Source organism: Salvia hispanica, chromosome 4 (assembly GCF_029641045.1).
Source record: "Salvia hispanica isolate PSC_SH4W2 chromosome 4, Shi_PSC_v1, whole genome shotgun sequence".
Lineage (NCBI taxonomy): Eukaryota > Viridiplantae > Streptophyta > Magnoliopsida > Lamiales > Lamiaceae > Salvia > Salvia hispanica.
The window spans coordinates 53,883,471-53,896,450 of NC_142695.1; the positions used below are offsets into that span (position 1 = coordinate 53,883,471).

At 35.7% G+C, this 12,980-nt stretch overlaps 2 protein-coding genes across 2 annotated transcripts; both read right to left on the reverse strand.

Moving 5' to 3' along the window:
• Positions 1–1,076: 1,076 nt before the first annotated feature.
• LOC125191945 (aquaporin NIP1-1-like) lies at positions 1,077–4,396 on the reverse strand. The gene is made up of 5 exons (XM_089057740.1): positions 4,105–4,396; positions 3,798–4,022; positions 3,162–3,359; positions 2,908–2,969; positions 1,077–1,447 (listed from the first exon to the last, which is right to left on the reverse strand). Exons 1-5 carry the CDS (start codon positions 4,231–4,233, stop codon positions 1,210–1,212), a joined length of 852 nt encoding a protein of 283 aa, XP_088913866.1. The 5' UTR covers positions 4,234–4,396; the 3' UTR covers positions 1,077–1,209.
• Positions 4,397–10,999: 6,603 nt separating this feature from the next.
• On the reverse strand, positions 11,000–12,008 carry LOC125197442 (putative carbohydrate esterase At4g34215). The gene is made up of 2 exons (XM_048096182.2): positions 11,496–12,008; positions 11,000–11,342 (listed from the first exon to the last, which is right to left on the reverse strand). The coding sequence occupies exons 1-2, from the start codon at positions 12,006–12,008 to the stop codon at positions 11,145–11,147; spliced, it is 711 nt and encodes a 236-aa protein (XP_047952139.1). The 3' UTR covers positions 11,000–11,144.
• Positions 12,009–12,980: the final 972 nt, after the last annotated feature.

Below are 12,980 nucleotides of genomic sequence, written 5' to 3' on the forward strand. Positions count from 1 at the left end.
ATCTCAGATCTGTTGCAAGTCCTTTTCAATTTCAAATTGTAAATATTATTGAGTTAATATTCTTTGCTAAATTAATTTAGTTTTCTTCCAAAAATGTTTAGTCAAGAATGGCTGATTGATGGATATGTTTCTCCTGTGTCTTTTGACTAGTCTACAATTAATATTATTAATATCTTCCAAAAATATTGTTTAGTCAAGAATCACAATGTCGATGTGATGATTAAGGTGGAGATTGAGATATAACCATGCATCACTTGATGAGGGCAGTTGGATGTTCAAGAAGGAAGATCCCATTCGCATGAGCTTGTTGATAGCTGTTTGGATCTCATGTTTTAACTCTGTTTCAGTTTCAGATCCACAAGCAAAAATAGATTTTAGTCATAGTTGGAGTCACATTTAGTGTGAGCACGGGTTTTAAGAAATATAAAAAATAGTAAGTTTAAAAAGTTAGTGGAATATGAAGTCTACTTTTTTATATTGATTTTATAATAGTAGGTGAGTGAAGTAAGTTAGTGAAATGTGAGACCTACTTACTATTTATAATAAACGTGAAATATGACACTCATTGTAGGACGGACTGAAATAACAAAATGTCACTCTATTGTCGTGGGACCAAGGGAGTATTTTGGATTTAGTTACAATTTCAGTTTGGATGAATGCGTGGACTGAAAGTGTATTTGCATGCAATTTCCCTTTCAATTTATTTAGCTCAAGCCCTTGAAATGTTCCCGAGTGATTACCTTTGAAACAACCATTTCTTGTGGGATCTGTCTTGACTTGTTTGTTTACATTTATAATTGGCTAAGTCAAAGATAGAGTAAAAAGCTCGCATTTAAATCAAAAGATAATAGTAGTATATATATATCTGTTCATTTTAAATCGTCAAATTATGTACACATGCGTATATAGTAATATAGTATGATTAATCCATAGCTTAAGTTGGTCTGATAATAAGCTCTGAGCCGTTCGAATATGAGCCAAACTCTTAAAAAAAGAACCGTTTCTAGGCCCTTCTTAGTATGATAGAATTGAATTAGGGTGGAAAAGAATTAAGGCAGGAATGAAACGAAGATATGTATAAAATGATATTTTCTTTGAATCTGCTTTGCAATTTCATTCAATTCCCTTATTCATTCCATTGTACTAAGCATATGAATAGAATGAAAATAGAAATCACTGAGTTAAGACATTTAATAGCAGAAACATCCACTAGTTATTAGCGAGTCTTGTGTAATGCATTCCATCATTCCATTCCATTCTCCCCAAAAACACCTTAGTGATTTCACAAAGAGGTTTATTAGTATACCTAATGAGATTATAGGCCCATGCACCAGCAATCGCCCCACCTGTTGGGCCCAATAGGTAGATCCATATCCCTTTGTAGTTGTTTGATACTATAGCTGGCCCTAAACTCCTTGCTGGGTTCAATGATGCCCCCGAGATGGGCCTGCAGGCCAAGGTCAAATAATGTAAATATGCACGTAATTTTAAGAACTACTCTGTTCGTCAATATACACTTTGGGTTGTGCATAAATTTTAATGCACAATTGAAAAGTAAGAGAGGGGTAGAAACAAAAAGTAACTAATTATATTATTGCTCGTGGAGTATGGGTCCTACCTCTATAGAGAATTTTTTTTTCTTCTATATTTAGAAAGTATATATTCTTGTGGGACGGACTAAAAAAGAAAGAGTGTATATTCTTGTGGGACGGAGAGAGTACTATTTTCTTATAAATTTTTAGAATTTATGATTAATTTTGCTTTTGCATACATATTTTATACTCCTTCCGTCCCATATTAGCGGTCCTATTGACTTTTCTGCACTTATTTTATAAAAATGATAATAAATATTTAAAGTGGAAAAATAGTAAAATAAGAAAAATAATAATGTAGAAAAGAGTGAGGTGTCAATTTCCCAGCCTTTAGCTAATGTGGAAAATTTTTGCACAGGTTGCTTGTTGGGCTAGTCGGGAAATTGACGCGGACTATAAAGAACTATTTTGAAGCGAGAGATAGAGAATAGAGAGCTGAGAGAGCGAGGTGGAGGAGGTGGAGGTGGAGGTGGAGGTGGAGATGGAAGAGAATTTGAGAGAAATTCTAATTATTAATGTCATGTTATTAGTTTGATAAAACAAATACTAAGTGATGTTCCATGACATCGATTAAAAGTCAACTTGTCTTTCGTATCATTTTTAATAAGCCTGAATATGTTATGAGTGTGAAATTAACACCCTAGTCAAAGTTAGTGATATTGGCAAAGTTTAAAATTCGTGGAACAAATTTAAATTTTCGGAAGTTGCGTAATATTATAAGCCAATAACCTTTTATAATTTGCATGCTAGTTTCTCAACTTTAGATTTGATATGATTTCATAACCGATTAAGATTTTGACATAGAGTTGCCTCGATTTGCTGATCAACTGATTTGAATTCAATTTTCTACTCCATAATACAAATTGTTTTTCACGTTGTTGTGACACATGAGATAAATAATGCCACATTGATTAATTAGCATGTCATGTCGGTACCAATGTGCCGGATTTTAATCGATTATAAATTAAACTCGATCATAATTAGTTCAATATAAATTAATTTTGATGGAAAAAAAGTTATAGATGGTGTTAATGTGAATCAGTTGTCATCTATATGTAAGAGACTATATATAAAGTCAAATCAAAGCATAAATATTTTATGGAAGCTGGTAGCATCTCAATTAAGTTTATATTTAAATAATTAGTTTTTGTATCGACTTTTTTTTATTTTTTATTTTTATGTTGAATACATTTCATTCACGCATCGCTTATTTATTGACTTTATTAGTATTATGTTATTTAAATGTCAACTAATGAATATATGACAGCATATTTTGAAAGATTAAACAAAATAATAAAGAACAATTCACACTTACCCAGCAAACAAGACATTTATCGATATGGTGGATCCAATGGTTATCCCAGCAAGCTCTCCAATCTGCCAATGCCATATCACATATCTCACTTTCACCACATGTTAAATTAATCAAATAATGACGTATTATCGGTTTTAAATATATAGTAGCTTAATTAATTAATTTCTATCAAAGTCTATTCTGTTTTCTTTTTAACTAATTTAGTGATTGGACAATAATTAGTTAGTTAATTAGCCAAAGGGTAAAAATATTACAGCTTGGTTGTCAGTGGCAACGCCTGAAATGACGAACATGAGAAAGAATGTGATGATAAATTCTATAACCAACGATTGCAGGTCGGTGCCGACAGGAAGGGTGCCGACGAAGTAATCGTGCGGCCCACTGAATAATAAACGTAGGGTTCCAGCTGCAACTGTTGATCCAACTACTTGTGCCGCTACATATGCGGGTACCTATGTACAAATGTTCTTATACATAAAATATCATGACAAATTGCTAGGAAAATAGCGAAACTAAATAACTAATTGATCAAAGTTTTGTTTTAACACTTTCTACAATCGTCCTTTAAATTGATTGAATCGTATTTGATGTGAAAACCAAAATTCGGGTATATATCTTCATATATTCAGAGTTTTGCATCAATTTAAGAAATGTATGTGTCAAAAAACAATATTTTACATGTAAGTGACTGTATATTCTATCATGATATAATTGTGAATGATGTTAAACTTCATACTTTTTCGATTGTTTTTTAAAATTGCATGTTAGGCCATAATTTAACAAAACTTCTTTTTTTTTTTTTCATAAAATTCCATCCCTAGATGAGTTATCACCCCTACCAAACATGCCATAAGTGTTTTCCGATACTTTAATTTGATTGGTTATGTTACCTGTCTCCAGGGGAACCTGTTGGTGGAGGCGAAGGCAATGGAGACGGCGGGGTTGAAGTGGGCGCCGGAGATGTGGCCAACGGAATAAATCATGACCATGACGACAAGGCCCCACACCATGGCTATTCCGGGGAGCGTAACCACGCTGTCTTTATCGAGGTTCACGGCCACGGACCCGCAACCGGCTAATATCATGAAGTAAGTGCCCAACAACTCCGCTATCAACTGCATTCCAAATTGTTCATATATTAATTCCAATTTCCACATATATATAATTCAACCATTCAATAAAATTTGTATACCTAACCTTTTGTATAAAAGAGACAGTGAGGGAGCAGCATCTTGAACAGTGATCATCGGAATCTTGATTGGAATCTATAATGTCCACCGCCGCCACTCCGCCGTTGCCATTTGCAGCCGATGATATCTCAGCCATAATTCTTTTCTAATTAATTGCTAACAACTATGTATGTATAATGGATTCTTCTTTTTCTTTTTCTTTTTCTTCTTCTTTTCTTATGTTTGTGACCATATTATAGTAAGGTAGCAAGATGATCTATTAACAAAATATCTCTATTAATTTATGCAAGTCAATCACTCCATCTATACCCCTCCCTCTCTCCCTCACTAAAACACAAATAAGAACTTCTCTATGATTAAATTATACTACTATCAACTTAATTACATATATGTAATCCAAAAATAAACTAGTACTATTTGACTTGTATCTCGTAGATACATAAAATATCTCAACTTGTGAAATATAATTGAACTTTAAATAGTTGATCACTACTAATGATTTTATCATTGTGCACATCAGCACATGTATATTTATGAAAGTCAACGAATGATTTCGATTTTTAATCAGCAAGAAATTGATATTCATTGTAACGTGGAATGAACCACCAATGTTGTGTCGACTGTTCATTAGAACTTTGTGAATTGTGATTGTGTTGCAGTCTTAACAATGTTTGGAAATTTGTACAATTACTGATAGATCATATTGATGGGGCTGGATTAATTCTGTTACTATTAACATATTTGCTGTTGGTGGATTTAAATTTATATTTCGAAGTTATCTTGACAAGTTCTCATTTGAGAAAATGTTCAAGTGTTATGTAGTTTTCAGCTGTTGTAGTTTTTTCCGATCGAGTTAATTTATGTTTCATTTAAGTTTATTGTAGATTTGTTAGATAAAACTTTCAGATCTGATTTATTTAAGAGTTTGCTTTAGAAATTGATTTTCGATTTTGATTTTAGTTTGTCGGGATCGAGTTCTTTAAGATTTGCGTGAGTAGCTTATTTTTCAGATCTCATTCTAGGAAGTAGTTCGTGGGTTTTGAGTTCATATTTTGGTATGTCTTGTTATTCCTGCATACAAAAATGGAATTAGGGTCAATTTTCCTGATTTGAAAGTTATTTTAGCTCATTTAGTTAAGCAAAAAGCTAGTTAGTTTGTTTATTTTTGGAAAAGTTTTCTTTCAGGTGTAGTATCTGTTTCTACTGGAGTTAATTATTTAATTAAGTTGACTTTTAGTTAAAGTAGTTGGTAGATTATAAGATATTGAGTCTGACTTTTAATTAGTTAAAGAAGTTGGTAGAGAAAACCAAAAAATTAAATGTGACGGCATCGCTAAAAATCTTGAAGTGTAAAAATAAACTCTTAAAATACTTTCATAAAATCATCCTTCATTTTTATAGTATAAGCACACGTGATATGTATTAAGAAATTTTTTAAAATCAACTAGTTATAACAAAAATAAACTTACTAAATAAAATAAAGAAAAAAAACTGGCATTTACGTTTCATTCTTTATTTGATGCATTTAGTGCGCAAGAATTGCTTCTGTAATTTTCAATTAAATACACCAAGAAAATCGATCAAACTATTATAATTTAAATTTAAATTTATATATAAATTATTTAGATGAAAATTTTTTGTATGCATCTTAATGGTTGTTTATAGAATTGTATTTACTTGAATATTAATATATTATTATATTTATTTTATTGTTTAAAAATATAGGGTGTTGAAAATAGTGAAACTTACGAGTGAGTTGAAGTAGTCCAAGTTTTGTTCCATTTATTTAGGATTTACGTTTCTGTGTTTTAGTTAGTGGTATTCTATTTAGCTGATTTAGTTATTAGTTAGTTAGAATTTTATGGGTTTCATTTTCTCTATTTATACTTTGTAGTTGTTGTCATTTATCTATCTCCAAATTGACAGAGCAATAAAAACGTTTACAGTTCTCTGTACTCTCTTGTCTTCCTCTATATTTTTGCTTCCATATTTCTTTACATGGTATCAGAGCCTGGTTGCCTATCAGGTGTTTGATTTTATACCTCAAAGAAGATGAATGGTGGAAGTAGTGCCTCTGTAGATAAGCTTGTTGGTGACAATTACAGTTATTGGAAGTTATGTATGGAAGCTTACCTACAAGTACAGGATTTGTGGGATCTTATATCCGGTGAAGATGTACTTCCGGAAGATACACCACAAAATGGAGAAGCAAGGAGAAAGTGGAAGATCAAGTGTGGCAAAGCTTTATTTGCTTTGCGGACGTCGATCAGTAAGGATTATATAGAGCATGTTCGTAATATACAATCACCCAAAGAAGTGTGGGAGACACTTGACAGATTGTTCACTCAAAAGAACACGATGCGGCTCCAATTTCTGGAGAACGAACTTGCTGGTACGATTCAAAATAAGCTAACGATTTCAGAGTATTTTCTGAAAGTCAAAAGCTTGTGTTCTGAAATTTCAGAATTGGATGCAGAAGGTGCTGTCAAAGAAGCTCGATTGCGCCGCTACCTTATTCGAGGATTACGTGAAGAGTTTATGCCATTTATCTCTTCAATACAAGGGTGAGTATATTCAACCATCCATCATAGAATTGGAAAATTTGCTATCAAACCAAGAAGCATTGGTAAAGCAAATAATTGGTGGTAACAGCCAATCTTCGTCTCGTGTTGAAGAGGTTCTTTATGCAAAAGACAAAGGAAAGAATAAGTTTACAGCTAAATCTCCATCAGCTGGGGGTAACTTTTCCAAAGGTGAAGGGCATTCGAAGAAATCTGCTCCAGAATGTTATAGATGTGGAAAGCTCGGACACATAAAGCGCAATTGTCGTGTGAAAGTGAAGTGTGAACGGTGTGGGAAAACTAACCATATTCAACGCAATTGTCGCACAGATTTTGCTAAAGAAGGAGTGAATGTGGCTTATGAACATGATGAGCATGAACAACCAAAGTGGGATCAATGCTTATCTATTGAAGATATATGTCAAGATAAGGTGCCAAAACCAGTTGCAGATGCTGATACGAGGGCTAATGTTTCTATAGACTACAACTATGAATGGATCATTGATTCGCGATGCTCTCACCATGCAACTGGAAATGATTCTCTACTCTCGTGTGTTCGTCCACACAATCAAAAGAAGGTTATTGTGACTGCAGATAATTCACTACACCCTGTAGTAAATGAAGGGCAATTCTGCGTCGAGAAGGATGTCTCTCTTGACGATGTTTATCACGTTCCAGGCTTGAAGAAGAATCTAGCATCAGTTTCTCAAATTGCGGATTCTGGGAGGTATGTTCTTTTTGGTCCACATGATGTGAAAATTATTTCCAACATTAAACATCTTGATGCTAATGTTCTTTTTACGGGAAAGAGAAAAGATGCGCTTTATGTATTGCCTGCAAATGAAGCATATATTGAGAAAACAAGTCAATATGCTAGTGCTACACTTTGGCATGCTCGATTAGGCCATGTTGGATTTCAGTTATTGCAGAAAATTTCTGAAAAGAAGCTTCTTGAAGGTGTCCCTCAGTTCAAGAAAATTTATCCAGATGTGGTTTGTTCCGGCTGCCAATACGGAAAATCACATCGACTCCCCTTCTCAAATTCAAAGAATAAAGCTTCTGCTGTGTTGCAGCTCCTGCATTCGGATTTGATGGGGCCTACAAAAACACCAAGTTATTGTGGCTATCGTTATACGATGATTATTGTGGATGATTTTTCTCGATTCTCATGGGTCTTCTTCTTAGAACAGAAAAGTGAGGCATTCTCCAAGTTTGTTCAATTCAAGGAGCAAGTGGAGAAAGAATTTGGGCAGAAAATTAAGTGTCTGCGCACTGATAATGGGGGTGAATTCATGTCTGATCAGTTTCTTAATTATTGCGAAGAAAATGGTATTCGACGTCAGATGACTTGTCCCGAAACTCCACAACAAAACGGAGTTGCTGAGCGTAAATTGGCACATCTTACATCCATTTGCTTATCATGGATACATGCAAAGAACCTTCCAAGAGAGTTATGGGCAGCGGCAATTCAGTCCGCGAGTTATGTTGTGAATCGGTTACCTCCGTGGCCAGGTACGGAACCATGCCCCTATGAGCTATTATACCATCATAAGCCAAATGTGAGTTTGTTTCGAGTCTTTGGTTCGATTTGTTATGTCCATGTCTCAAAGTCTAACAGGACTAAGCTTGATCCGAAGGAAAAAAGATGTATTTTTGTTGGCTATGACACTCACAGGAAAGGATGGAGGTGTATGGATCCAGAAACAAAGAAAGTTGTTGTCTCTCGTGATGTTGTGTTTGATGAAATTTCATCTGATCACATTGGTGCAAATGATAAAAGTATCATGGCTGACCTTCTGCCCGTTTGTGGCGATACTGAATCAAATGATAAGAGGAGCATCACTACTTCAGGAGAGAATGTTCAGCAATCTGAGACGATAGAGGCTGGAGCTCGAAGATCTGATAGACAGAGAAGACCACCTACTCATTTAGCTGACTATAAAGTTGAGGTAAATCTTTCATCAGTGATTTATGCCTTTCTAATGGGAGAATCTTGCGATTATGAACCAAAATCTTATGATGATGCTAAAGACGATCCTAAATGGGTAGCTGCAATGAAAGAGGGATATTTGGCTCTAATTAGGAACTGCACATGGGAACTTGTTAAGAGGCCAAAAGATATCCAACCTATTACTTGCAAATGGGTATTCAAATTGAAGAAAAAGGCTGATGGCACAATTGATCGCTATAAAGCTCGTCTCGTTGCTCGTGGTTTTTCTCAAGAATATGGTCAGGATTATGATCAGACTTTCAGTCCCGTTGCTAAAATGGCAACAATTTGAACCATTATTTCGCTAGCTGCTTGTAAAGGATGGAGACTTTGGCAACTAGATGTGAAGAATGCATTTCACTATGGAGACTTGGATCGAGATATTTTTATGGAGCAGCCTGCTGGATTCATTTCGAAAGAGTTTCCTGACTATGTGTGTCGTCTTAAGAAGTCCTTGTACGGCCTCAAGCAAGCTTCACGTGCTTGGTATGGTAAAATTGCTCAATATCTTGAATTTTGTGGTTATAAGTCTTCTGAAACTGATTTCAGTTTATTTATCAAGAAAACATCTTCTTCTTGTATAATGGTTCTTCTCTACGTGGATGATATGGTTATTACGGGTAATAATGATACTGAAATTACTCGTCTTCAAGAGGCTTTGTCTGTTCGTTTTGATATGAAAAGCTTGGGAGAAGTAAGCTGTTTTCTTGGCCTAGAAGTGACAAAGTCAGATGGATTTTTTGTTTCGCAACAAGGATATGCTTCAAATTTATTGGATCGTTTTCGTATGCGAGATTCAAAGCCAATGACTACTCCTATGGAATCATACTTGAAGTTAGCTAAAGATGAAGGGAAGTTGCTGGAAGATGCAACACTTTTTCGTTAGCTTGTTGGTAGTTTATTCTACTTATCTATCACAAGGCCTGACATTTCTTTCTCCGTCGGAGTAATATCTCAGTTTATGGGAGAGCCGCGAGAGCCTCATCTGATTGCAGCAAAGCGAATTTTTCGCTACATCAAGAATACTCTGAATTTTGGACTGCATTATAAACAAGGAACTACATTCTTATTGAGTGGTTTTGTAGATGCAGATTGGGCTGGTGATATAAATGATAGACGCTCAACAACAGGGTATTGTTTCGATACAGAATCAGCAGCAATCTCGTGGTGCAGCAAAAAGCAAAACACGGTTGCCCTATCAAGTTGCGAGGCTGAATATGTGGCAGCATCTATGGCTGTTCAAGAGTATGTTTGGCTCAAGAGGCTTGTCCAAGAAATTTTCTATGACTTGAAGTATCCGGTTCTGATTCGTTGTGATAACGAAAGTGCTATTAAGCTTGCTGAAAATCCAGTGTTCCATGCTCGAACAAAACACATTGAAGTGCATCATCATTTTGTTCGGGAAAAGGTTTTGAATCAAGAGATCGATTTGCAGAAGATAAGAAGTGAAGATCAAGTTGCTGACATTTTTACGAAGGCACTTGACCGAGCTAAACTTGAAGAATTCCGAGCTGCTCTTGGCGTTGTTGATAGTAAGTTTTCACTAAGGGGGAGTGTTGAAAATAGTGAAACTTACGAGTGAGTTGAAGTAGTCCAAGTTCTGTTCCATTTATTTAGGATTTACGTTTCTGTGTTTTAGTTAGTGGTATTCTATTTAGCTGATTTAGTTATTAGTTAGTTAGAATTTTATGGGTTTCATTTTCTCTATTTATACTTTGTAGTTGTTGTCATTTATCTATCTCCAAATTGACAGAGCAATAAAAACGTTTACAGTTCTCTGTACTCTCTTGTCTTCCTCTATATTTTTGCTTCCATATTTCTTTACATATGGAGTATAAAATAATTGAATTACCGGAGTAGTATTTAGTTTCGGCACCTCCATTTCCATATTTTGGATCGGCCACTATATCAAGGTGGGACTATTTACTTTGATATACAACGTATGGTAGGGGGTGTTCGGTTGACAAGACTAAATCTCATGATTAAATATGTATCATGTTTGGTTCATAAGATTGACCCCCTCAACTTAATCCTAGATGGATAGTCCATGATAATTAGTCATAGCCTCCCCCTCTAACTAAAATAATCCGATAACTTAATCCTAGATGGATAATCTCATGATTATTAGTCATAGCCTCCCCTCCAACTAAAATAATCTTACAACTTAGTCCTAGATGGATAGTCTAATGATTATTAGTCATGACAATCGAACGCCACCGTAGTATTTAGCTTGTCAATGTTAGCCTATGATCTATTATAGTGTGATACAAACAATAATAGAGTTTTGGATGTATAAATCAACAAAGAGGACAATAATATTGTACGTACACATTATGTATTGTAACGAAATCAACACCCAAACCAAATACTTATATATAACATCATACATAATGTATGTATAAATTGTTACGTCACACCCAAACCATATAAATAATATCATCAAAGGAATTACATTATGATACTAGCAGGAAAGGAATAATAATATAGTAGTGAAATTTATTGGGTAAGGAAATGGGTGACATAGGAGTGTGCCATCATATGAGCCAGCTGAATATGGGCCTCAGTAGTGATATGAAGATTGTCTTGTTGGAGAGGAAGTCCCAAAGCGTCCACGCAAACCACATTGTGCGCACTAATTGCTTTTTGTGCCTCTCTAACCTTGTCTAGGTACTCCCTTCCTGACGCCAGTGCAACCTGCACCAACATATATAGGTTTGTATTAAAATAACAACACCTCTTAAATGACACTGTGACACTACGTATCCAGCAATATTATAAACGCTACACAGCAATAGCAATAGCAATAGTGTACATATATATATAGAGAGAGGAATTAATTATACTGACAAGGATGACAGGAAGAGAAGGCGAATCGAGATCTTGACGGAGGTTGAGAATAAGCTTCTCAACGTTGTCTCCATACAAATCAGCATCCTCCTTGAAGAATGTGTCCTTCTCCCCTTGATACCACAGCACCGCCGCGATCTCCCCACCGCGCTCCGCTGCCGCCTTGGCCCGCTTCACCATCCTCTCGTAGAGCTCCCCGCCTCTCGCCCAGTCCTTCATCTGCGTCCCAGCCGCCGCGCAAGGCACCAGCCCTATGGCTCCCACGCGCCCCTTCACCGCGTTGGCGAAGGCCAGCCCGGGCCCCACGCCACACACTCTGTTGGCGTCGAGCCCCTGGTGGAGGGGCTCGTGCGCCGCCTCCCACTCAAGGTCCGCGTTCAGCCGGAAGATCTTCTCCCCGTCCGCTGCGGACTCCGCCGGGACCACTCCGTCCCATTCGTGCTTGTGGACCCCGCCTCGCCCCGACATGTTGCTCTGCCCTGCCAAGATGAACACTTGTTTCGATCCCTCCATCTTACTTATTTTTCTCTCTCTTTTTTTATGAATCTTGAGTTGATCGCAAATTACTAGTATATCATATATATGTATAGCATACCACTACTCCATACCGCAATTAATTAATGACTTTTGTGAATAAATGTGACCGAGTAGAATGGCTTAGTAAAATGTGTATTTAATGGGACCGGAGGCAGTATTTGAAAATTTGTGGCTTCAGTTGACTTTTGTAGCAGGTATATTCTTGTTTTTAGTTGACTTTCCTGTTTAGATGTCAACTCTTCATTTCTTCATTATTAATTGTTACTAGTTTAATGCCAGCTTGAGTGTCACTCCATATGATTGTTTAGTTTTATTCATGAATGCGTCATGGATGACCCAATTAAACCCCTAAATTTGTGGATCAATTAAATTAGAGGTCTCCTCAGTTAAACTTAACAGACCAAGCTACACTTAGATCCTGATCCGATCTTAGACTAATTTAGCAGTTCTACAACTATTTACTATCAGCTGCACACTAAACACACACAAAATTAATTAGTTGATGAGAACACAAAACGTAACTACAAGTAATCAATAAAGAAAGACAAGTGAATGATCCAAGATATTGAGGCCAGCCTATCAATATTTATGATCTAAACATTGTTAAGACTGCAACACAATCACAATTCACAAATTTACTTCTAATTAAACAACAGTTGACACAACAATATTGGTGGTTCATTCCACGTTACATGCAATGAATATTAATTTAAGTTCTTGATAATTAATAATCGAACTTTCGTGAATATACATGTGCTGATCGTGCACAATGACGAAATCGTTAGTAGTGATCAATTATTTAAAGTTCAAACATATTTCACAACTTGAGATTTTTTATTTATCTACAACATGACAAGTACTCAAGTAGTACTAGTTTATTAAATGTAAGTCAATAGTATAATTTAATCATAGACAAGTTCGCATTTATGTGTTTTAGTGAGGGAGTGA